This window comes from Bos grunniens, chromosome 1, assembly GCF_055505025.1.
Source record: "Bos grunniens cultivar Pamir isolate PY7600 chromosome 1, Bosgru_T2T1.0, whole genome shotgun sequence".
Lineage (NCBI taxonomy): Eukaryota > Metazoa > Chordata > Mammalia > Artiodactyla > Bovidae > Bos > Bos grunniens.
In genome coordinates, this window is record NC_141165.1 from 103,487,851 (window position 1) to 103,515,205 (window position 27,355).

A 27,355-nucleotide genomic window follows, 5' to 3' on the forward strand; every position below is an offset into this window, starting at 1 on the left:
AAACCATTTAACATCGTAGTAATCCAAGTCCAGGCCCCAATCACTGATGCCTAAGAAGCTGAACGGTGCTGTGAAGACCAGAAGACCTTCTAGAACTAAGACCAGAAAATGTTGTCCTTTTCATCAAAGAGGGTTGGAATACAAAAGTTGGGAGGTCAAGGGATATATGGAGTAAAAGACAAGTTTAGGCCCTGGAGTACAAAATGAAGCAAGGCAAAGGCTAACCGAGTTTTGGCAAGAGAACATGCTGGTTGTAGCAAACACCCTTTTCCAACAACCCAAAGAATTGATACTTTTGAATTGTGGTGTTGAAGACTCTGGAGAGTCTCTTGGACTGCAAGGAGATCAGGTCAAACCAGTTAGTCCTAAAGGCAATCAATCCTGAATATTCACTGGAAGGACTGATGCTGAAGCTGAAGCTCCAATACTTTGGCCACCAGATGCAAAGAGCTGACTCATTGAAAAAGATCCTGATGCTGGAAAAGATTGAAGGAAAAAGGAGAAGGGGACAGCTGAGGGTGAAATGGGTAGATAACATCACCAACTCAATGGACATGAATTTGAGCAAACTCTGGGAGATAGTGGAGGACAGAGGAAACTGGTGTGCTGCAATCTGTACGACTGCAAAATGTCAGATCCAACTGAGCAACTGAAAAACAAGAGACTCCTCTGTTGTTTATTCTAAATTAAACCAAGGAAGTCCTGAAAATTTTTCACTTATTTGGCAAATACTTATTGATGAGGATGATAGCCTCATAGAGGGTACAGCCTGATGGGGATACAGTCGGTAAACAGGCAGTGACAAGACTAAGTGTTATGCATGCACGCTCAGCAACTTCAGTCGTGTCTGACTCTTTCTGACCCTATGGACTGCAGCCCGCCAGGCTCCTCTGTCCATGGAGTTCTCCCACTCCAGTGGGTTGCCATGCCCTCCTCCCAGGGGATCTTCTCCACCCAAGGATTGGACCCAGGTCTCCTGCATTGCAGGCAGATTCTTTACTGCTGAGTCACTGGGAAGCTCAGGTGCGATGAAAAGGAGGCACAGAAAGAGGGAAGCACTGGAAGAGAGTGATTCACCCAACCTTGGGGAGTGAGGGAAGGCTTTGACAGCAAATGAGATCTCCTGAAGCGTGAAGAGGAGGTAACTGAAAATGGCCAACGAATTGAAATGTGCCAAGGCTTGAGGATTATAAAGCTTGATCCCATATCTGGAGAAGTCGGTAGTCCTGAATGGCTAGACTGAAGCTGGCAGGAGATCAGACTGGAAAATTAAGTGGTGTCAGGGTCATGAAGGACCTTAAGAATCATATAAAAGCACTTGAAAATGACATTGATTGGCCTATTTCATATACAGATTTCCTACTTAGCCGCCTTTTTCCATCACTGAAACATCATAATAGCATAAGTATTATTGCCATTCTGTTAGTCACAAGTAAATGAGATGTTAATATTAAAAGGTTTGTTTACAAGATTGACCCTTGGCTGGCTTCTGGGAACTTAGCTGGTAAACAGCCCCCCATCACTGATACAGAACTTTCTCTTAACAGATAAAGGTGGCTCACTGTGTGCAGACTGTGTAAACAACCTGATTTACGCTGAGGATCTACATTATTTCTGGGACTCCGGAATTTTAATACATGCTAGGCAGAGGGTGCTTATATGACCAGCCCCAGGGAAAAAACAAAGTCAGAAACAACAAAGACAAAAAAACCTTGAGCACTCACTCCCTTAACGGGCTTCCCTAGGCAGAAGCATCACACACATGTTGCTGCATATTCATAGCTGCGGAAGAGTATTGTCTGTGTGACCCTTCATGAGGGGCACAGAACGTGAGAAAGCCAGGCAAAGATCCTTCCAGACACCGTTATCTTTTCTGTAAGAGTTCCTGTATATCCTTATACATCTCCATGATAAATCTTAGCCCTGAGTAGGTATATGCTAAGTCCCATGAGACTTTCTAGTGCATTCCCCTCCTCACAAAGGAAGGGCTTGAGGATCCCTTACACACGTGCTGTGAACGTTCATTGAATAGGTATTGAATGAGTAGAAAATGACCTATTAAGAGGTAGAAGGATTTGTGTCCTTATTTTATATTTGTGTGATGTTTTTTTAATCAAAACTTGTATAACTCAGTTTGATCTCTTACCTTATTTCTCAAATTCTCAAACTTGGCTCTGAATTACTTTTGACTTTTACCTTCAAATGACAGAGAAGTGTTAGCTTTGAGGAAAGTTAAAAGAACGCTTCTAGCTGTAAGGGCAATTTCAAATTAGGAGATCCAGAAAGAATTTGAATAATGGGAGAAGTACTCAGAATTTTTATAGTGTCCTAGGGTGACTTTTTTTTTTCTTTACAGGTGAGGTCTTAACTTGCTTGTACAGCTTCTAATATACTAATAATCAACTTCATTATTGCAGTGCTATATCTTCATGCACACAGCCTTTCTTGTCACATTAAAGCTACACTCATATTTGCCATTTAAAGACCACTGCCATTAACCTTGGGTTTCCCTGGTGGTTCAGAGGGTAAAGAATCTGCCTGCAGTGCAGGAGACCCACATTCGATCCCTGGGTCAGGAAGATCCCCTGGAGAAGGAAATGGCAATCCACTCCAGTATTCTTGCCTGGAGAATACCATGGTCAGAGGAGCCTGGCGGGCTACAGTCCATGTGGTTGCAAAGAGTCAGACACAACTTAGTGACTAAACAACAGCCATACTAGATACTTTTATATAATTAATATTGGGAAATTCTACTGAAGGCTTACTTTAAAAGAATTTATTTTTAAACAATTAATGGATTTATAATGAGCTTCAGATCCCACCTGGAGGAACTTACAACCAACCAGGAAATCCTTAGACTGCAAGCCTATGGGCTTTGTCATCATTTTTATAAATTCCTTAGAGTTCTGTTCTTTCTCACTGAGTAACTGCCAACATTGTGACCCATTAAGCAGCAACACCTCCACCCAGACAGGCTTTATATTTCTTTTCCATCAGCTTGCCTCCCTCTGGACTGAGGTGGGATTGTAAAAATGATAGGTTTACTACTCCCTGCTTTCTGTTTGTGCCTTATAGCCTTCACAGCAGTCTTTTCTTGGGCCTAGTAGATGGAGAGTGCTACTTCTTCAGCATGGCTTGGCCTTTTTTGATCTTTATTTCTTGTCTATTTGGAGAGGATTTACAATTTGTAAATATACTTTAATATTGAAGGTCCCTGGAGTTGTTGGTGTTCGGCAACACAAAGACTTCTCAACACCATGCGGTTTTACAAGAGCAGTTTTCCTCGTAGGCTGTTTACTTTGTTCCGCTTCAATTTCATTGCCTTTCCATCCTTTACTTTTCTCTTTTTATTTTTCAATTCCCTTGTTGGATTCCTCCCTTCAACTGGCCATTAATATTTATTTTAATCCTTATGTTAATACTTATTTCAGTTATAGAATGAAGTTTTATGTTTCTTGTTCATAATTTTCAAAGTAAATTAAACATTTTATTGTATTTCTCTCCGCACAGTAACTTCATGGAAATGCATTTCATTCATGTGGACCTAGATTCTTTTTGTTATGCTTAAGCAAGGGAATTATTTTGTTTATTTGATGTGATTTTGTCCTTCTGGGCTGATAGTTTTAATGAAAAGTATCTTTTCTATTGCTGATATAAGTCTGGGGGTGTGTGTGTGTGTGTCAGTTGCTCAGTCGTGTCTGACTGCGACCCCATGAACTGTAGTCCACCAGGCTCCTCTGTCCAAGGAATTCTCCAGGCAGGAGAACTGGAGTAGGTTGCCATTTCCTTCTCCACTGATGTAAGTCTGCTGCTGCTGCTGAGTCGCTTCAGTTGTGTCCGAATCTGTGCGACCCCATAGACAGCAGCCCACCAGGCTCCCCCATCCCTGGGATTCTCCAGGCAAGAACACTGGAGTGGGTTGCCATTTCCTTCTCCAATGCATGAAAGTGAAAAGTGAAAGTGAAGTCGCTCAGTCGTGTCTGACTTTTTGCGACCCCATGGACTTTAGCCTGCTAGGCTTCTTTGTCCATGGGTATTCTCTAGGCAAGAATGCTGCAGTGGGTTGGCATGTCCTCCTCCAGGGGCTCACCCCAACCCAGGTCTCCTGCATTGTGGGAAGTTCTAGTCTAAGTGTAGGTTATTCAGGTAAGCCCTTGTATTTAGGGGTCTGTGAGTGTTATAAGATTTGCTGGTATTTGTCATGTGATTAGGTTTAGGAAAAAACTTTCTGGAGTTGCTAGTAGTAATCATTATGACTTGGTAGTCTTAATTTTTTCTTCTCACATAATGTCATTATTATATTCAATTATTTTCTTTTCTAGTTTTCCAGAGAGATGGTCATTCAGAGCCTATACATCTGTTCTATATTTTGATCCTTGGATGAGAATATTTATTCAGGCCAAAAGAGTTAGAACAAAATACCTATGCTATTGCCTCTACAGACCCAGGTAATTCACCTTCGTTCAATTGTGTTCATAGAGTTTTCATTTGTAAAATACCCCCCGACCCCAATTGTTAATTTGATTGGAAGAGTTTTACAATGGCAAATAAAATTTGAACTGCATTCTGGAAGGTTTGCTGAAGAGTAATCATATGAAACAAATATTTGGCCATAAACACAGTATGGTGTAGTGAACACTGTCACTCAGATTGTCCGCCTCAAGTAGGAATTTGTTATTTACTGCACTGAATCCTAGGTGCTTTGATTGTGATAAGTGCTATTAAAGAAAATGCAGTTCTCTTACATTTTCTTTTTATACAATGTATTTGAACTATTAAATCATATACATATATGTATATGTATATTTTATATATAGAAAGAATATATGTATAAATGTGTATCTAATTGATTTATATTTTAGCATAAGCTTTTTAAAATATTTTTATATATATTTGCATATTGTATAACTTACCTTGTACAACTATGTGTGCGATCAAGACAGTCTTTTCTTAGTGTGTGATATGTGGGTGGTCATTCATTTCTTTACTAAACATTTATCAAAACCTTCTGTGAGTTTGAGATTGTGCTAGAAAGATAAGATTAGCTCTAGCTTTCAGTTTACTATCTACTGAGAGGAACATTTAATGCTTGTACACTGTGTGTGTGTATGTATATATACCCTTTGATATGCATTATTTTAGTTGACTTTTGCAGTGACACTGTGGGTTATGTTTTATCATTATTTAGAAATAAATAAATGTCAGAACTGGATAAGAACTCAAATTTTCTTACTCTGAATTCTTTATCAATTCAAATTCCATGCTCCTTCCCCAACAGCACACTAATTCTATATAATAGACCCACATTTGTTATGATGTCTTATTTTCTGGAAAAGTAGTTGCTGTCCTGAGGCCTTGCAATCACTCATGTCAATGCTGATATTAAAAATTGTGGATCTCTGAATTGAATGAGCTGACCACACACCAATGGATTCCTCAAAAGCTTTACTTTTGATTTCTGATTATACTGCAGGTCATATTTTGAAAAATGAAGTATACGAAGCCTGAGACTTACTCTATAAATCTATTCGTTCCCTAATTCATATCAAAGTGATACTTCTTTTCATCAGCCTCATTGTTCTGGAAAGTACCAAGAGTCTCCTGGATCAATCAATATAGTTGATCTTTTCAAATTAAATTATTTATCTCTTAGGGAGTTTGGGTACAAAATGGTTTAAGCCAATGGAAAATGTGGGTTTGTCTCTATTTTCTGGGGGAATTTTATTAAATTGAATTTTGTCTACCTAAATTACTTAAAATCAAGTGATGGCTGTTTCCCATCCTAGTGTATTTTTTAAATGAACATTTCAATGTACTATTTTTAGATATATCTTACCAGGAATAGATATAATATAAATATTTATTTTATTCCTTAAAAGATACTTAAGGAGGCTTGAACCTTTGCCATGTGTTACACAGGGCTCTGATAAACTGTTAAATCTGATATTTGGTATCTACAGTAAGGACAGATTTAATTTTCCATGGCTTTATCCCTTAGGCTTAACTTTCTCTCCATTTGCCTTATTTACTTGCATATTATTTTCCTCACAGGTTCTCTAGTGGCAAAAGTTTTATGTAAGAATATGTGAAGTTCTATCCTTGTTATCTCACCACTTGCGGGGTCACCCTTACTTTATTTCTTCCCTGAAAGGCACTCTATCTCTAATGGCCGTATCAGAACAAATTAAAAGCTGGGAATGACCCTATGTGACCAGAATAGAAATGTTTAAAATATATTGTTTAAATACTCTGTCCACTTGACCACCCAAGCTCCAGTATACTTCTAGAAATGAACACTGGATATTATTTGTAAGAATACATACCTATACATCAGTCATTTCTCTGTGCTTTTATTGCAAACACAAAAAAGAACATTGGATTTTAGCTGTGTGAATTGACTTATAATTACTGGAGCTTCTTTACCCCAATGTCTCTAACAAGTTAGAAAAGGGACTGAGGGGAATTTTTAATCCCTTAATCATATTCTGTTCAGTATGTTTATCAATAATTTAGATAAAAAGCAATTTTGAGTTTATAATTGACCCTTAACTAGGAGGAATATCTTATATCAGGCACAATATGAATTGAAGTACAAACGATAAATGTAGTATGAATACTTACAGTCCTGAATTTAGATTTTTAAAATCTATTTGTGTTAATATATTAATACTAGATTGGATACTCATTTACATGAAAAAACTAGGTATTTTCATTGACCACAAGCCTGATACAAGCTGATAGGATGATGGGGTTGCTGAAGATGTTTATGGAACTTAGTGAACAGAACAAGATGTTAATAAACTGTGTCCTGCTGACACCATGTCTGGAGGGTGATGTTCAGACAAGGATGCTTTAGAAGGGAAGGGGACTTCCTGGCTCACAGTAAGGTAACTATCCGGTGGGGGCTAACTAATGGAATTGAGCATCATGTTGTGAATGAGAGAAGAGTGAGTGAAAACTTGAAAGGCTGCCATGTGATGGTTGGAATTCTAGACGGCAGAACTTGAATGGCTGTATAGCACTAGAAGACTAGCTCAGCATGAGAGTGTTGTGCTGTTTTTTTGCAGAGACACAGAGATTACCTTTTCCCATTGATGTTTAAGATAAGGGTACTCAGAGAAGTCACAGAGCAGGGCGCCATACAGCATGCTCGCTGTCACTTTTGTCTCTGTTTTCTCCGTGGCTGGGGTGTTCTGAGAACTGAAGCAACAGCCCAGTGTTGCTCAGGTTATACCTGAGCTCTATTGAGCTGACTTGGCCATGTATATTTAGTATTTGCTTCATGAAGGGTGGATTTTCCACCATCAAATTCAAAGCTTCCTTATTGGACAGAGTCTAGGGACAAGACAAGAGTTTGGGAAGGTTTGATCCCTCACATAGCTTCCTTTGATTGAACCAGTCCCTGGTCCAGTTAGCAGGTTTGATGTTCAGAATACTAAATCCAGTATGTCCAGGATGGGAAGTTTAGTTTCTCCAGACACATGACATGAAGTGTAATATACCAACTCAGAGTTGTGAGTGTGCCATGAAATTAATGAAGCAGTTAAAGGCACTCTCAGTCAAGATGAGGACAAATTTGTCCCTAAAAGAGCCTAGATTGTAGAAAGAATTATTGTTTAGGTAAGAGTTTCAGCTAGGTGATTTCTTTACATCTTTCAATGTAAAGATTTTAGAAGTCTTGGGATCTTAAATATTGTTTATCTATATAATACAGACAGGCTAATACATGGCTGTCTTATTTGATCTTCAGCAACAGACATTACTGATTTCCTTTGGCTTTGGATTCTTTAGGTTTAGTAGAGAAATAACTCTGATTTATGCAGGCGTTAAATCTCTGCACATTAGGACTAAGGACGGACACTTTTGAAAGCTCCTTAAGGGAGATAGAGCCAAAGTATCTGCTTGAAGATCTCCATTCCTCATTATCACTGCTTTGCTGTGGATTCATAGCACTGAAAGGAGCCCAAATGGTATAGAGTTGTAGTCCCCCGTTTTCATAGGAGCAGCATGATCCTTTTAAAGATATTCAGGGACATTGAGTTTATGGTCTGCTGTTGAATATCCTGCAATGCTGTGCTTCTGGGACAGTCTTCATTTTTTAGGGATATTACCCAACTGCTCACCTCCCACCCACTAGTCTGGGACAGACTAATAACGTTTTAAATGTGTCTCTTTTGTAAATTGTGCATCTTATGTATTCCTTCATGAGTTTGTATTATCTTAAATCATTTAATCTTTCAATATCTGAAAGTAGTTGAAAGCAAAATGTGGATCAGTGACACTTTGAGTTTTGATTTTGCCTTTTACTAGTTGTGGACCTTCAGCAGTTGCTTAAACCTGACACTTCTCCACTGTGTATTGAAAATTCCCCTCTCCCTCAGGGTGGTTGAAAGGATTAAAATAAAAATATGTTTATTTTAAACATAATGCTCAGCATAGTTCCCACACATTTGTGAATAGACAGAGATTCATGGAATGAGGGGTTTTGGGTGACTACTTTAGACAGAAAATTAGGGAAGTTACTTTTTTTTTTTTGAAAATTCAAATATTTTTATTAGTATTATTATCAAGTATTTTACCTGGCTTACCTCTCTTTCCCCTTTAAGTCTAGTATATCCAATATTGCTTTATTAGGAAGTTACTTTTTAAAATAAAGAACTTTTGAGCAGACAGCTGAACAAACTGAGAAAGTGAATGTATCTAATGCTGTATAAGCAAATCACCTGCAGATTGAGTGACTTAATAATAAAGCAGCCATCTGTTATTGCTCATTGTCTGTGGGTCAGTAATTTGATGGTGGTTTTGTAGGGTAGCTTTGTTTTGGGATCTCCCATGAAGTTGACAAGAGATTTTGGGCAGGGCTGCTTTGGAGCTTGATGGGTAGCACACTTCCATCTGGCTGACTCCCACGGCTGGCTGGCACTTTGGTTCCTCTTTATCTCGACCACTACACAGGACTGCCTGAGTATTTGTACAGGGATTGGTTTTCACTGGAGTGTACAATTCAAGAGAACAGAGTAGAAACTGCAGTCGTTTCAATGCTAGGCTCGAGAGTCATCTACCATCACTTCTTCCATATTTTGGTCACACAGATTCAGTGTGGGAGGGGACTACACAAAGGCATGAACACCAGGAAGTAAGAACCATTAGAGGACATCTTGGAGGTTGGATTCCACTATGAATTGTATAAGAATTTTATGGGATGGTGTTTCCAGGAAGAGAAGAACAGCTCGTAGAGGCAGCGGGGAAAGGATAGTAGAGCTAGAGCATGGTGATTGAAAAGAGGCGAGGAAGATGGTGACAGGTTCTGTAGGGCTTGACCAAAATGGTAATAAGAGGAATTTGTTTTGAGAATGTAAAGGCTTTTGAGAAGAGTGACATTACTTAATTTATTATTTTAGAGGATTACTGTGGCCGCTTAGTGGAAAATTGATTTTATGGGGCAAGAAGGGAGGAAGGGAAATTAGTAGAATACCATTACTGTATTCTAGGTGAGAAATTACAGTGGCTTGAGCTGAGGTGGTAATGGTAGCAGTAATGAAACATGTTTAGATTACACGTGTTTAGATTATCTTTAGATTGTAAAGATAAGAGTCCACAGACCTCCTGACAGATTGGATGTGACATGAAGACAAGGAGCCATGAAAGCCTTCTAATGATATGGGAGGTGCGTGTGTGGGGGTCAAGGAGAATGGTGATGAGGTTCTTTCCACTTGTACTGGACATACTAAGTTTGAAAAGTCTATCTGACACCCAGGTCTCGCTGTCAACATCATACAAGCCAGAAAATTCTTGATCATGCCTCATTAGATGTTTTGATAAATAAGGTAGGACTATAACTATTTTATAGTGTGACTGATCAGGCAAACTTGTACTTAAAAAGAAAATAACTATGGTTGTGAGTACTATAATGTTGTGATTCGTAACTGTGGGCTGATTTTTTCTGCATAATTAGAAGTTTAGAACTTTAATTTTCTTGTTGTCTGTTTTTTCAACTTAAAATTTAAAAAATACTTTGTTTTATATTAGCCAACATGTTTTGGACCAATTTTGTAAGTATGAGCATTAAAAACCAATGAAAATTTAAATTTTGCAGGTGATTCTGATTAAAACAGTCAAAGTGCTGTATTATGCTACAGTCTACAGTTTTGCTACATAAAGTCTTAAAAATTACTTAATATTTTTTCATTTTTTGATTTCTCTTTAGGGGTTTATTTCTCTCTAGGGGATGTGGTTCCATTTTGCTCCTAAAATAGTAAAATTTATTAATTAAAACTCAAACAGGGGCTTCCCTGGGGTAAGAATTCGCCTGTCAATGCAGGGGACACGTGTTCGATTCCTGATCAGAGGAGATCACACAGGGCGCAAGGCAACTAGGCCCATGTGTCACACTACTGAGCCCACACACCACTTGCCGCACCTAGAGAAAGCCCGTGCATAGCAACAAAGACCCGCCACAGCAAAAAATTTAAATTAAAAAAAAAAAACAAAAAACCCTCAAACAGTACAGAGTTCGATACTGGAGAAGATCAAATAACTAAAAGCTCCCTTTACCACTTGTCATTCACTCTGTGCTCTAGCAATCTGTAATCTCCCCAAAGGAGAATCTCTGCCTGGAGTTTAATAAATACCCTCCCAGATCGTCTTCTGCATATTTACATACACATAAACCCCACACACAATTTTTAAACATAAAATTATATGTAACTTTTTTTTTTTTAATTTACAAAAGTTCTCTTGGAAATCTTTCTTTGGCACTGTTAGATGCATGGTATAGTACTCTGTGGTTTAACTACTTCTTGATGTATAGTTAGGTTTTATGGTTTTCATTGTGTGTGTTTGTTAGTTGCTCAGTTGTGTCTGACTCTTTGTGACCCCATGGACTGTAGCCTGTCAGGCTCCACTGTGCCTGGGATTCTCCAGGCAAGAATACTGGAGTGGATTGCCATTCTCTTCTCCAGGGAATCTTCCCGACCCGTGGATCAAACCTGGATCTCATGCACTGCAGGCAGGTTCTTTACCATCTAAGCCACCAGACAGTAAAACACCGTTTTCCTTGTTACAGTGCTAAACTGGATATGCTTGGTCATTATTTGAGATATGCATATTTATGCTCAAATATGATTATTTCTGTAGAATGGATTACAGAAGTAAATTATGAGTCAGAAGATAGATACACTGTTAATTTTGAGGGGCCCTGTTAATTTACCCTCCAAGAAGTAGAGACCAATTTATTTTTACACCAACAGTTGTGTAAGTGACCTTTTGTGTGGTTCCAAATCTATGTGTTATTAATAGTATTTTCTTATGTTATTTTTGCCATTATAAGGAACAAAACTTTTATTATTTATTTTTTATTGTGTTAGCTTTCATTTTCCCTCAATACTTTTTTTTTAAGATTTTTTAAAATTTTATTTTATTTAACTTTACAATATTGTATTGGTTTTGCCATATATCAACATGAATCTGCCACAGGTATACATGTGTTCCCCATCCTGAACCCTCCTCCCTCCTCCTCCCCATACCATCCCTCTGGCTCGTCCCAGTGCACCAGCCCCAAACATCCAGTATCATGCATCGAACCTGGACTGGCGACTCGTTTCATATATGATATTATACATATTTCAATGCCATTCTCCCAAATCTTCCCACCCTCTCCCTCTCCCACAGAGTCCAAAAGACTGTTCTATACATCAGTGTCTCTTTTGCTGTCTCGTATACAGGGTTATTGTTACCATCTTTCTAAATTCCATATATATGCGTTAGTATACTGTATTGGTGTTTTTCTTTCTGGCTTACTTCACTCTGTATAATAGGCTCCAGTTTCATCCACCTCATTAGAACTGATTCAGATGTATTCTTTTTAATGGCTGAGTAATACTCCATTGTATATATGTACCAAGGCTTTCTTATCCATTCATCTGCTGATGGACATCTAGGTTGCTTCCATGTCCTGGCTATTATAAACAGTGCTGCGATGAACATTGGGGTACACGTGTCTCTTTCCCTTCTGGTTTCCTCAGTGTGTATGCCCAGCAGTGGGATTGCTGGATCATAAGGCAGTTCTATTTCCAGTTTTTTAAGGAATCTCCACACTGTTCTCCATAGTGGCTGTACTAGTTTGCATTCCCACCAACAGTGTAAGAGGGTTCCCTTTTCTCCACACCCTCTCCAGCATTTATTATTTGTAGACTTTTGGATCGCAGCCATTCTGACTGGCGTGAAATGGTACCTCATTGTGATTTTGATTTGCATTTCTCTGATAATGAGTGATGTTGAGCATCTTTTCATGTGTTTGTCAGCCATCTGTATGTCTTCTTTGGAGAAATGTCTATTTAGTTCTTTGGCCCATTTTTTGATTGGGTCATTTATTTTTTCTGGAATTGAGCTGTAGGACTTGCTTGTATATTTTTGAGATTAGTTGTTTGTCTGTTGCTTCATTTGCTATTATTTTCTCCCATTCTGAATGCTGTCTTTTCACTTTGCTTATAGTTTCCTTTGATGTGCAGAAGCTTTTAAGTTTAATTACGTCCCATTTGTTTATTTTTGCTTTTATTTCCAATATTCTGGGAGGTGGGTCATAGAGGATCCTGCTGTGATGTATGTCGGAGAGTGTTTTGCCTATGTTCACCTCTAGGAGTTTTATAGTTTCTGGTCTTACATTTAGATCTTTAATCCATTTTGAGTTTATTTTTGTGTATGGTGTTAGAAAGTGCTCTAGTTTCATTCTTTTACAAGTGGTTGACCAGTTTTCCCAGCACCACTTGTTAAAGAGATTGTCTTTAATCCATTGTATATTCTTGCCTCCTTTGTGAAAGATAAGGTGTCCATATGTGCATAGATTTATCTCTGGGCTTTCTATTTTGTTCCATTGATCTATATTTCTGTCTTTGTGCCAGTACCATACTGTCTTGATGACTGTGGCTTTGTAGGAGAGCCTGAAGTCAGGCAGGATGATTTCTCCAGTTCCATTCTTCTTTCTCAAGATAGCTTTGGCTATTTGAGATTTTTTGTATTTCCATACAAATTGTGGAATTATTTGTTCTAGCTCTGTGAAGAATACTGTTGGTAGCTTGATAGGGATTGCATTGAATCTATAAATTGCTTTGGGTAGTATACTCATTTTCACTATATTGATTCTTCCAATCCATGAACATGGTATATTTCTCCATCTATTAGTGTCCTCTTTGATTTCTTTCACCAGTGTTTTATAGTTTTCTATATATAGGTCTTTAGTTTCTTTAGGTAGATATATTCCTAAGTATTTTATTCTTTTCGTTGCAATGGTGAATGGAATTGTTTCCTTAATTTCTCTTTCTGTTTTCTCATTATTAGTGTATAGGAATGCAAGGGATTTCTGTGTGTTGATTTTACATCCTACAACTTTACTATATTCATTGATTAGTTCTAGTAATTTTCTGGTGGAGTCTTTAGGGTTTTTTAGGTAGAGTATCATGTCATCTGCAAACAGTGAGAGTTTTACTTCTTCTTTTCCAATTTGGATTCCTTTTATTTCTTTTTCTTCTCTGATTGCTGTGGCCAAAACTTCCAAAACTATGTTGAATAGTAATGGTGAAAGTGGGCACCCTTGTCTTGTTCCTGACTTTAGAGGAAATGCTTTCAATTTTTAACCATTGTCCCTCAATACTTTTCATTGACCTTATGTTTTTAAGCTCTATTAGAAAGAAAATATTCAATAAATTGATTTATATAAAAAGTGGACATAAGCAAAACATTTGAATGCAATTTCATTGATGGAAGAAAGTAGGGATGTAGAAGGTGAAATGTGTGAGGAAGAGTGGAAACCTAAAATGAGGCAGAATTAGGCAAAGAGAGAAGGCAGAAACAAAGTGAAAACAGAGACCACAACATCCAGTGTGGGCAGAGGTCAAGTACATTCAGAGTTTGGGAGATGGCGTTGAAACCAATCTAACCACTGAGAAACTAGAAGCCCAGTTCTAGAAGGGACACCATTCCCTTGCAGGGAATGTTGCAAGGCTGAGGAGTAGAACTGGATGGATTCTCTTCTTTTTCCTCCAGTATTACTCTGATTCTCAGAAGCATGATTCTCAGAAGCATTTTTATCTTCAAGAGACCATGAGTAGGAAAAAATAATGTGTGAGGCTGATGGGGGCTTCTGATTATGGATGGGGATTTGAACAAAGATTCATTCTTTTATGAAAACAGGCAGATTTACTACACTAGATTTACAAAATCACATATATTTCGTAGCTTTCTTTAACTGTTGTGAGCAGTGTGTGTGTGTGTGTGTGTGTGTGTGTGTGTGTGTGTTGGTCACTCAGTCATGTCTGACTCTTTGTGACCCCATGCATTGCAGCCTACCAGGCTCCTCTGTCCATGGAATAATAAAATTCAAACCATCATCTGAGATGTACACATTATCTGAGACCAGGTTATCTCAATGACCCACTCCATGAAGAGAGAGCATTTTTTTGTTTTTGTTGTTTAAAATTAAATACTAATGCACAGTTGGCACCTTTTATGCCACCTATGTTTTCTTGTCTGTAAACATGTAGTCTCTAAAAATGCTTGAGTAGTGTAATTCACATCATCTTTGAAGGATTACCTCATTGTTCAGTTTCTCTTTAATTTCATTTTGACTTTTTAAATAAAGATTTGATTTAAGTGATTCAAATAAAAATAATTATGTGATTAATATGTGATTTTGTTTTAAAAGCAAATGATAATTCCAGTGTATAGTGGTCAATGATTTCTTACTTTAAAACTTAGGTTTTGTTGTTCCCTAAATGTAACAGAGACTGATTTGAAATATACCTTGGTTATGATTTAAATGAACCATGTTTATTGTAAAAGAAAATCAAGGGAACAAATTGAGAATTGCTTTATCTTAGATTTTTATGAGTGTTCCTTTCTTGTACTGACTGTGTAAATCTTCTTGGAAAATGAACATTGAAGTCAGAGGTAAAGATACATAGTTATTATAACTTGAATTATTCATTAAACCATTGCAGTAGATGAATTTAGAATGTCATTTAGTGAGGTTTTTTGTTTTTATTAATTTTTTAGCATTAAGCCTTTTTGTAGGTAATTAGGCACACTTCCACAAGTTTTTCAGATTTTTAAAAGATCACTACTCATTTTATTTCATATTCCCGATGTATATTATCTCTAAGTGAGTGAAGTCGCTCAGTCGTGTCTGACTCTTTGCGACCCTGTGGACTGTAGCCCACCAGGCTCCTCCGTCCATGGGATTCTCCAGGCAAGAATACTGGAATGGGTTGCCATTTCCTTCTCCATATTATCTCTAGAATACATACTAATATTTCCTCTATACCATATATCTAATAGACACAACTTATAAGGTATTTATTAGGTAAAACACATTCTACTAAGTCAATTTACTATGAAGCAGCATTATTCTAAGTTCTTTAGCTATGCTGATATCTTTAATTCTCTTAGCAGTCTTGTGAGACAGACATCACTGTTTTTATCTCAATTTACAGATAAGGAAATGGAATCACAGAAAATGAAGTCATTTGCCCAGTCTTTTGTAATTTGTACTCCTAGTAAGGGACAAACAAAGGCTTTTAACCCAGATAGAAGGGGCTCCAAGTAGCCCAAATCTTGATTAATCACGATGGTGTTCTGTCCAGAGTATATCTGTACAGCTTCTGTTGAGATAATGGAAGAGTTTTAAAACAAACAGACTCCAGCTAACAGCCATGTAAATTATGTGTGACCTGTTTGTATTGTGAAGAATTTGCACTACTGCTTACACTGTTTAAAAACCAGAGCATAGAAAAGCAATTCTAGATCAAGCTGTGATTCAAAAACCATCAATATTAGCCTAGATTCTAAGGATTGGTCAACTTTTTCTATAAAGGGCCTGAGAGTAGGTATCTGGACATATCCAGATACCTAATTTTTTCCTTTTTTTAAAATCCTTTAAAATGGAAAAAAAAAAAAAAATCTTAGATCTTAGGCTATAATAGAAACAAGCTGCTGGCTTAATTTGGCCCATGAGCAATATTTTGCCTATCCCTGGCATAGACTCATTGGGCGTATATATATTAATAAATTTAGACTCTCTCCTCTGCATGAACAAATTTCTCTTTTACATGTCTAGAATGTTTTGGCTTCAAAAGATGTTCTAGAATTCTCCCTCTACCTCTCACTGCCTATCTAAAACTTGCCTTATCAGAGAATGGTAAGCTTCCAAGTCTACATGGATATGAGAGGCAAAAGTTATAGAATGAAGTATACAGAGCTTTGAGTATTCTCAGACCAAATATTGATCTGGAGTTTTTCTCTCTATGATGATTTAAACCAGCATTTAAAATCCTTATTCCAGGAATCCTCTATTATAGAAAAACATAGCTTCAACTGCTTTCAGAGAAACTCTGATTCTGCAGAGCCTTTCTCATCTCTATTTTGCTCACTTTGAGTGAGGAAAAGATATATATACATTTCTTTCTCTGTGATTGTTCTGGAGTATCTTTGCTTTCAGTAAAACCCTGAACCTTGAAAACAGGCTTCTTGAGCAATAAATTAGAAAAATGTTTTAGTAGTTTAAAATGATACATTAATGTGTGTTTTTGAGCATTTCAGTTAGAGATAATTGTTTACAGAGAGGGAGAAACAGTTTACCCAGTATCAATGATGGTCTGGGTAAGAAGGATGGGTATATTAACCAGAAACTTTGATAATGAAGCAGTTCAATAGAAAATTTTCTTTTTAAGAAAAGTATCACATTTTACATGTTTAAGTGAATATTTGTGTGGGCAGAGATTTTCCTGTCTCTCTCCTGAAGTTTCCCTACAGAAACAAAATTGCTCAGTATTACAAAGCAAGGAATTTTTCTTAGTTATAAACTTTGCTGATTTAACAGCTGAATGTAACTTACTTGATGAATTTTTCTGAATAATAATATATCTCTGGAGTATATAGTCTTCTTAGGGAATATTTTTGCATTGTGAACTTTAAAATGATAATCTGACTTGATTATGTTCTTTCCTATTTTGTTTCAGAAAGTATCTGTATGTCACATCTTCTTTTAAAGGAGCATTTAAATGTGAAGTTAAAAAGGCAGAAGAAGCAGTAAAGAGAGGTATGTAATTACTTGTGGCCTGTATCATTATTGTTATATGGCCTACATCATTATTGTCCGTTTAATCAGCAAACATTCATTGAGCAATTATTCTGAGACATAGGCTGTACTGTGTGGATCACAACAAACTAGAAAATTCTTAAAGAGATGGTAAAGCCAGACCACCTGACCGGCCTCCTGAGAAATCTGTATGCAGGTCAGGAAGCAACAGTTAGAACTGGACATGGAACAACAGACTGGTTCCAAATCCAGAAAGGAATATGTCAAGGCTGTATATTGTCACCCTGCTTATTTAACTTATATGCAGAGTACATCATGAGAAACGCTGGGCTGGATGAAGCACAAGCTGGAATCAAGATTGCCGGGAGAAAGATCAAAAACCTCAGATATGCAGATGATACCACCCTTATGGCAGACGGCTAAGAAGAGCTAAAGAGCCTCTTGATGAAAGTGAAAGAGGAGAGTGAAAAAGTTGGCTTAAAGCTCAACATTCAGAAAACAAAGATCATGGCATCTGGTCCCATCACTTCATGACAAATAGATGGGGAAACAGTGGAAACAGTTCAGTTCAGTCACTCTGTCGTGTCCGACTCTTTTTGACCCCATGAACCACAGCACCCCAGGCCTCCCTGTCCATCACTAACTCCAGGAGTCCACCCAAACCCATCAAGTCGGTGATGCCATCCAACAATCTCATCCTCTGTCATCCCCTTTTCCTCCTGCCTTCAATCTTTCCCAGCATCAGGGTCTTTTCAAATGAGTCAGCTCTTGGCATCAGGTGGCCAAAGTATTGGAGTTTCAGCTTCAACATCAGTAATTCCAGTGAACACCCAGGACTGATCTCCTTTAGAATGGACTGATTGGATCTCCTTGCAGTCCAAGGGACTCTCAAGAATCTTCCCCAGCACCACAGTTCAAAAGCATCAATTCTTCGGTGCTCAGCTTTCTTTATAGTCAATCTCTCACATCCATACATGACCACTGGAAAAACAGTGGCTGACTTTATTTTGGGAGGCTCCAAAATCACTGCAGGTAGTGACTGCAGCCTTGAAATTAAAAGACACTTGCTCCTTGGAAAAAAAGTTATGACCAACCTAGACAGCATATTAAAAAGCAGAGACTTGACTTTGCCAACAAAGGTATGTCTGGTCAAAGCTATGGTTTTTCTGGTAGTCATGTATGAATGTGAGAGTTGGACTGTAAAGAAAGCTGAGCCCTGAAAAATTGATGCTTTTGAACTGTGGTGTTGGAGAAGACTCTTGAGAGTCTACTGGACTGCAAAGAGATCTAACCAGTCCATCCTAAAGGAAATCAGTCCTGAATATTCACTGGAGGGACTGATGCTAAAGCTGAAACTCCAGTACTTTGGCCACCTGATGTGAAGAACTGATTCATTGGAAAAGACCTTGATGCTGGGAAAGATTAAAGGTGGGAGGAGAAGGGGACGACAGAGGATGAGATGATTGGATGGCATCATGGACTCAATGGAGATGAGTTTGAGTAAATTCCAGGAATTGGTGATGAACAGGGAGGCCTAGCATGCTGCAGTCCATAGGATGGCAAAGAGTCAGATACAACTGAGCAACTGAACTGAACTGAACGCTGCTCTCACCATTGCAGGAATAACCACAATTAGTCAAATGTAATTCCTCCCTCTCAGGAACTTTATAACACATTTCCCATCTTTGGTTTTGTCTAAATATGATGTTACTTATTATTACAAAAATAATTAAATTCTAAGGACACACTTGAAACTAGATTGATGTGCATCAGAAAACCCCAGGGACTTCCCTGATGGTCCAGTGGTTAAGTCTCCGTGTTGCCACTGCAGGGGACTTGGGTTCGATCCCCGGACAGGGAACTAGATCCCACATGCCACAACTGAGTTCACATGTCGTAGCTAAAGATCCCATGTGCCACAACCACCCAGCACAGCCAAATTAAAAAAAAAAAAAGAAACCCCCATTGTTCCGTTGCAGAGTTAGATAATTTTAGAGACTGATGTTACATCTACTTTAAGACAGAATGCTATACACAATCAGTCCTCCCACAAAAGGACAAAGTCATCCTTCCCCAGTGATCCAAGAGTGAGGAGTAGCTCTGAATCCATATTTCATGGATTTTAGAGAGTTTCAGTCAACCAAACATTCAGTCATGACTTTTGAATTTGTATGTATATGTATAGGTGGCTCAGACATAGACAGCCTACCCACAATGCAGGAGATGGTGGCAGGAGCTGTAGGTTTGATTGCTAGATCAGGAGGAGGAAATGGTAACCCACTCTAGTATTCGGGAAATCTCATGGACAGAGAGAGCCTGGTGGGCTCCAGTCCGTGGGGTTGCAAAGAGTCTGACATGGGTTGGCAACTAAATGACAACAAGTGTATGCTCTGTAAGTTGTCATGCCTTAGAGGAAACACTATATAGCTACCTAACCTTGGAATGTGTGAGGGCTGTAGAAGGAATATAGAATTTTCTGAAATTATTATCTGTAAGCCATTCTTATTGGTCATGTATGTATTATGTATATGTAATATTCATTTAAAGATGTTTGAAATAATTTCATTTTATTAAATTATCTTGCTTCTGTTTCTAGCTGAACTCATCCTGAAAGAAGCACAAATCAAAGTAAACCACTCTGACAGAACTCCTCTGTCTTCCTCTGCCAAGGTATGACATATAGTCTTCTTAAAGGGCAAACAGGGCCATTTGCTTTTTCCTGTACATAGTTGTCTCTTATCACTTACTTCCTAAACCTTTAACCAAGCTGAGGAGATTAAGTTCATTTTAACACAAGGTAGACAGATGAGAGCAGAGAAAGGGGAGGAGACTCAGCAAGTTGGGGAAAGGCTGAGATTGAGAGCAAAGATGAACTAAATGTGGGGTGAATTGGAAACAGTGGGGAAGGACATCACAACTCATTTCTTTAAAATGAAGGAAAAAGTATAAAGAAAGGGAGAAAATAATGAAAAGCTAAAAGAAAAAACTAGCCTATCAAGTCTCCCTGAAAATATCTCTTCAAATTATAGCTCCCTATGGACCTAAATGAATGGGGAGAGCAAAGAGAACACTAATAAGCAATCCTTCTTTCTACTGCCAGGAGTTATATACTATAATTATGAATATTAATAACAGTGCTTCCAGCTTGCAAAACTCTTTTCTTATGAGTTATTCCACACAGTTCATAAACATTCTCTGTAATCCTTGCAATATGCCCATGAGTAAGATAGGTTGTAAAGAACTGTTATTATTAATTACAATACATAGCAACTAAGAGAAAAAGAATGTTGCTGCAGGACATGTAAGTTTGCTAACTTTTACCAAAAATACGGTACCAGACTTTCTACTGTGGTGCATATTTATCATTTGGCATATTTCTTTGCTTGCATGGGGTAAGGAGGTGTTTGGAGAAAAAAATGCTTTACTTCACCCTTCCTTCTTCCTCTTCTACAGTCTCAGTGTAGGAATTCTTTCTGTAATTTGCTCTTAAACTTTCAAGGACCAAGGCTGTGTGTGAGGAAGAGCTCTCATATCTAACTGTCATGAATACGGGATGAAGTCAGAGAGTAGCACATGGTAATTCCCCAAAGTGCTCCATGGTTTTCCCAAAACTCTTTTACCTATTTCTTTTCACTTTTTTTAAGGTAAATGTAGACCTATCTTATTGTTACAGATTTTTTAAAGAAAAGTTTAAGCTTTATTTTGTCTCTTAAAAAAAAATCAATTTCCTTAGCTTCATGTATTTGCATGACAAGAGAAACAGACGCTTTCTAATGGGTCAGGACCTCCCTTTCTTCCTGCCTGAGCCCATTACCTCTCACCACCTCTCTGCTCTGTGCTCTTAAGTCCATTGACAGAAAAGGTGGGGACGTCTTTGAGCAACTTGCTTTGTTGCTCTGATGTGCACTGACTTCTTTAACTCAGAGAAGAGAGCTAAGCAGAATGACCTCAGCTTTTGACCTCTTAAATTCCTCTAGGCAGTTGAGTGGTTGAATTTGAAGTGCAATACTTACCAAGCATTTACCATTTTCTTTTACAAGTCAGTGAAAATAGGTTCACTCCGTGGTCTACCCATCAAATCAGATGCCCATCTTTCATATCAGGTGGATGGAGCATGTTAAAAGTTTGTTCTTATTTGTGAAATAGTGATGATGCATTATTTCTTTTCTGCCTGACTGGAGGGAAGATACTAGAGATAGAGTTAGGAATGAGCTGATATATCAAGTTAGAAGAAAAGAAAGACAGGCAGGCACTAGTATGGAGGCACTCTGAAAGGGAGAAAATCCAGGGATGGGATATTCTATAAGGGGAAAGTTTGGGGAGTATTAGTGAGGACTGTATGGCACTTGATAGAGAGGAGACATTTTCTTTTGGCCTTTGATAAAATTTTGTAGTCACAATTTCTGTTTTTTCCTGAAAAAAGCCTTAGTGATAGATCACATGATGAAGCATTGTCCATTCTCACAGACAAAGGCCAGGTACATGGAATGACTTTCCCCAGGTTTTCACATTGTTTGTGTGAAAGCCATTGTGACTTTAAAGGGAGCAGTGGCTCTTTCTCTAAAGACAGAGAGGACATTGGAATATGCGCAAAAAGAGAACTGTGGGCTTGGATTTGGTTTGTCTTCTTAGCTGTTGGAACTTCATATCTATCAAGTATTTATTGAGTACTTACTGTGGTAGAATTGCATTAGGCAGTGTGACCTGTCACTGTTACCCTTGTGAAACCTCTGGATAATAGGATAATAAATATCAACTCAGCTCTCATTAATTTAATGGCATTATGTTCTCTCGTAACCAAATGTACTTTTCTAGGATGTATTACAAAAAGCTCTGGAAGATGTTAAAGCAAAGCAGAAGGTTCTTCAAGAGAAGCAGAGGTAAGACAGGAGATTTTCTGTTTGTTGGAACCCCCTGAAACTCTGATTTCACTGTCGACAGATTTGGTCATTATTATGACAGTTTCTCTTCCTTAGCCTGTGACATTTTATGCTATTCATCATTTTATGATGAAGAAGTGAACTGCTCAGGGGGTCAGCTGGCAGCTTCACTTTCTCTATGTCTTCTGCTATTTGAACTCTGAATGGTTAGTCCCAGTTTCTTCCATCTTCCAGTACTGCTTTCAATTTAAGATGGATGATATTTCAGGTAAAAGTATCACTTATATACAATTAAAATAAAAATAGTAAGCCTGTATTACAAAACCATTGTTTACATTGGTAAGGTTGACTTGCTGTCCAGCTCGGGTGTCAAACAAATTAAACTGAAAATAATAGCTGTTGTCCAAGTTAAGCCAGACTTCGAAAACTGTGGTAACTTTTACAAATAAATTTTTAGGGACGTGTTACTGGTTTTCAGCATGTTCTGGTATATGTGAATTGTGATGTGCTATATGACCATGTGTGTGTGAGTCGCTCAGTCAAGTCCAACTCTTTGTAACCCCGTGGACTGTAGCCCACCAGGCTCCTCTGTCCATGGGATTCTCTAGGCAAGAACACTGGAGTGGGTTGACATTCCCTTCTCCAGGGGACCTTCCTAACCCAGGGATTGAACCTGGGTCTCCTGCATTGCAGGCAGATTCTTCATTGTCTGAGCCACCAGGGAAGCCCACTATATAACCATAACTTTCCTCACAACTTAAATTTGAACTGTTAAGTATGCATGTATCAAAATAAACAATAAATAACTGCCTTAGGATTCTTTACTGAAAAGCAAAGGCCACTTTAAAGTCTTCAGAAAGAAAGAGCTGGTTGATGACTTTTTTGTTATCACAATGATAGACATAAAAGGTGAGCAACCTATATTTTATAATAATGCTAGTTGGAGTGGACTTGTTTTTATAGCAAAATGCTTTTTTTAATATTTGAAGACAATCAGTATGCCATATCACAGAGTGATTACATCATACCCTCTAATACTCTGTTTTGGGGTTCTTTACAAAATCAGTATTCTTTTTAGTTAAACAGCAGGGATCTAATTATAGAGTAGACATTTTTGAGAAAAAGTTTGATTCATATATATTTAACCCTACATGTTTGTGCATTTAAAAATACATAATATATTCATGTCAGTAACTCCCTCAAAAAATCTAATGTCATAATGTCTAATCTCTGTCATTACATCCACATAGAAGGACTGCTGAAGCTTTATTATTGTCCTTTAATGATAGATATATTTAATCCGTCCAGCAAGTATATTATATTACTTTTAATAGCCCATGATCATGAATTTGAAAAGAAAGAAGCTGTTTCTGTGGAATGAGGGGAGCTACAGGATGAGTGGAGGGAAAGAACTATGTTTGATACCATTCTTGGTGGAAAAGGAGAATGACATTTGCCACGCACCTAAAGTCTTCCAGATTCATGCTGAATATCATCTCTTTTAATCCTCATGGCATCCCAAGTGGCTAGACGGATACAATTCCCATTTTTCAGACCAGACGAAAAGTTGAAGTGGCTCATCCATAGTCATATGGTTATTACAAAGATGAGCTTGTACTTGAAGTCATGCCCCTCTTTCTGGTTCTTACATGCAAGTGCTTTTCAGCCTCCTGCTCCTATGATGGTTTCTTGTGTATTCTGCTGTCTCTTAATTTCTGCTTTTATACTTTTAATGCAAATGTCACATAAAACATAGTACAGCAGATAGAGTCAGAAAAACAGAAGCTGTTGTCCTTGTAAACATGCTTCATTAACTCTGATTTACTTTGAATATGGAAAAAGAAAACTGAAGAATATCTTTTGGCACATTCCAATCTGTGTAGGTCAGGAAGCAACAGTTAGAAGTGGGCATGGAACAACACACTGGTTCCAAATAGGAAAAGGAGTACGTCAAGGCTGTATATTTCACTCTGCTTATTTAACTTATATGCAGAGTACATCATGAGAAATGCTGGGCTGGATGAAGCACAAGCTGGAATCAAGATTGCCAGGAGAAATATCAATAACCTCAGATATGCAGATGACACCACCCTTATGGCAGAAAGTGAAGGAGAACTAAAGAGCCTCTTGATGAGACTGAAAGAGGAGAGTGAAAAAGTTGGCTTAAAGTTCAACATTCAGAAAACTAAGATCATGGCATGGTCCCATCACTTCATGGCAAATAGATGAGGAAACAGTGGCTGACTTTATTTCTGGGCTCCAAAATCACTGCAGATGGTGATTGCAGCCATGAAATTAAAAGATGCTTACTCCTTGGAAGGAAAGTTATGACCAACCTAGACAGCATATTATAAAGCAGAGACATTACTTTGTCAACAAAGGTCCCTCTAGTCAAGGCTATAGTTTTTCCAGTAGTCATGTATGGCTGTTAGAGTTGGACTATAAAGAAAGCTGAGCGCCGAAGAATTGATGCTTTTGAACTATGGTGTTGGAAAAGACTCTTAAGAGTCCCTTGGACTGCAGGGAGATCCAACCAGTCCATCCTAAAGGAGATCAGTCCTGGGTGTTCATTGGAAGGACTGATGTTGAAGCTGAAACTCCAATACTTTGGCCACCTGATGCCAAGAGCTGACTCATTTGAAAAGACCCTGATGCTGGGAAAGATTGAAGGCAGGAGGAGAAGAGGACAACAGAGGATGAGATGGTTAAATGGCATCACCGACTCAATGGACATGGGTTTGGGTGAACTCCGGGAGTTGGTAATGGACAGGGAGGCCTGGTGTGCTGTGGTTCATGGGGTCGCAAAGAGTCAGATGCGACTGAGCGACTGAACTGAATCTGTGTAGAATATTTAGAGGTTTGAGAACATGCTAAACGTTAGAAATCACATTCAGTGTTAGAAATACCTACATTTTCACATGGTCAGATGATTATTTTTCAAAAATGCTGCAATGTACATTTAGGCCAGTTAATGTTTCATGATTCTGCTGACTTTCTAGTTCTTATAAATTTAAATTGGCAAACTCATTTGTGAATAAAGGAATGCTTATGTTTTACTGGTATGGTTATTGCTGATCGTGTTTATGCAAAATGCTTGGCTATAGAGAGATACTGAATGCGCCAACTAGGTTTTGCAAAATACCTGGATATTTTATATATATATATGTGTGTGTGTGTGTGTGTGTGTGTGTATAGTTCCTTTATGTTTACCTTCTGAGTTATTTAATTATTATTAGTTTGTAAAATATATATTTTTACTTAATGATTTTTTTTTAACTTTCTAAATGTAATGCTAGAGAATTAAAAAAAGCAAGGACACTCACCCTGTTCTTTGGTGTGAACATAGAAAACCGAAGCCAAGCTGGGATGTTCATTTATAGCAGTAACCGCTTGATCAAAATGCATGAGAAAGTCGGCCCACAGTTGAAACTGAAGTCCTTGTAAGTATGTTTTTGTTTTCAGAGGCACAGGCAGGATGAGGGAAGGTGTGGTAGGATCCTGTCTTTGGAGTTAGATGAGTAATTAATCATAATGGGAGCAGGTGTCGTGTCTCCCATTCACCCTTCCCATTAACGTGCAGGCATTCATCTGCCTAATTTATAGTATCAGTAGGATTGCATGCCTGCTCTAAGGAAAAAGCACACTTTTGGAAATTTTACCATTTCTGTGCCATCTACTCAGGTGAAGTTGCTGATATTTCTCCAATTAAAAAATAATGCAAGCAGAGTAAAGAAATTTTAGAAAAGAAAAATCCATAGTCTTGTAACACAACCCTTTCAACATTTTGTGTAGCCCCAGCATGAATGAGTTCTTGCCAGTTACCTGCATGAGCATATATTCTTAGCACTCGCCAGCCTGCCTGGATTCCAGAGGAATACATTCTGGTGCTTTCCCAGTGGTCGGTCTGAAGCTCCACAAGCTGCTCTCGTGAATTACTTAGAGCCCTGAAGAGAGACTGTAGAAAATTACAGAATCAGACAGGATAACCATGAGCAATAGGATAGCTCAGGGGAACATTTCTTCATCTTGTCCCCTCACTCTCAAGGAGATCATGATTCATTCATTTGTTTATTCAGCAAGCACTGGTATTATAGTACCATGTGCCAGGCACTGTACCAAACTCTGCAGACAGAATGGTGAAGACCTACTACCTTTTGCTAAGGAACTTATAATCCAGTGAGAAGGACAAGTGTATAAATACATGTTTTTTATATTGTGTGGAAACAGTGAGAATGATCTTTTAAAATATAAATTAGTTTACTGTCTTGCTTAAAATCCCAGTGCATGTAGAATAGCACTGGTTTTCATATTCTGTCAGTGATCTGGCTTCTGCCTGGCTCTGGAGCACCTGTTTCGATACCACCCTCTGACAGCATTCCCTGCACGCTGGCAGGCATCTTGTTTCTCAAACATCCTAAACTCGTTTCTACCTTTGGGCCTTGACATTTGCTCTTCCCTCTGCATTGAACCTTCTGTCCTCAGATCTTCTTACTGAGGGTCCTAGCATGTCACTCAGGCATCAGCTCTGAAATCTGCTCCACAGGAAGGTCTCTTGGACTATCTAATTAAAATTAGCCTCTGACATCACTCCTTCCACCTTATCTCTCTTCACGTATTATGGCACCTGCTGTGTTTTGCTTACACCGCTTATACCATCTGAAATTACCTTGTCACCCGTAATGGCTTTCAGCCTTTAATAGAAGGGAAAACTCATAAACAGGGACCTTATCTTCCTTATTCATAACATATTCCTGGTTTCTGGCATGGGACCAGGTGCTGAGCATGAATGAATTGATAAATGAACAAACAAATATCTGTTATAGGCAAGGACCAGGTGCAAAAAGAGCCTCTTAGGAGGGGCAGTAAACCAAACCTGGGAAAGTTAAGTTAGGTCTCCTGGAAGAAATGATGCCCAAATTTAGGCTTACAGAATGAAGAGTTGAAGGAAGGGCAGGGTGGAAAGGGCAAGTGATGGAAAACATGATGGAAAGCCCCAAATTGGGAAGGCATGGCTTGTGCACCAGTCGTAGGCACAGGCCCTGGGAGCCCCTGAAAAGCCCGATTTCTGGATGCCTTTTCCCCAATCAGGTTACAGCACTAAGCAGAAGAGCCCAGCCACATACATCAAGAGCTGCTGAAATGTGAAAAAAAATCAAGTTTATCCATCAGGCTATTCCTTTCTCAGATAGTACAGTGTATATTCCCTTAATAGATTTCACTGAGCACCCGTGGACCTCTGCAATGATGAGGAGAAATCCAACCTGACAGGTGAAACAAGGATGATAAAAAGCGACTGTCTGGCCTGTATTGTTAAGACGACTGTGTCAGTTTATCTCTGCAAGGGATTGTTAGGGGTGTTTACTGCTTCAAGGCCTCATTTCCCTAC

At 38.4% G+C, this 27,355-nt stretch overlaps 1 protein-coding gene across 1 annotated transcript in view; it reads left to right on the forward strand.

The window, feature by feature from the left end:
- The window catches only part of MORC1 (MORC family CW-type zinc finger 1), a 167,544-nt gene that overhangs the window by 46,078 nt on the left and 94,111 nt on the right, over nucleotides 1-27,355 (forward strand). The window contains 5 exon segments of the mRNA XM_086415626.1: nucleotides 4,323-4,448; nucleotides 17,010-17,089; nucleotides 19,686-19,759; nucleotides 21,905-21,969; nucleotides 25,266-25,409. Coding sequence (XP_086271752.1) covers nucleotides 4,323-4,448; nucleotides 17,010-17,089; nucleotides 19,686-19,759; nucleotides 21,905-21,969; nucleotides 25,266-25,409 — 489 coding nt within the window.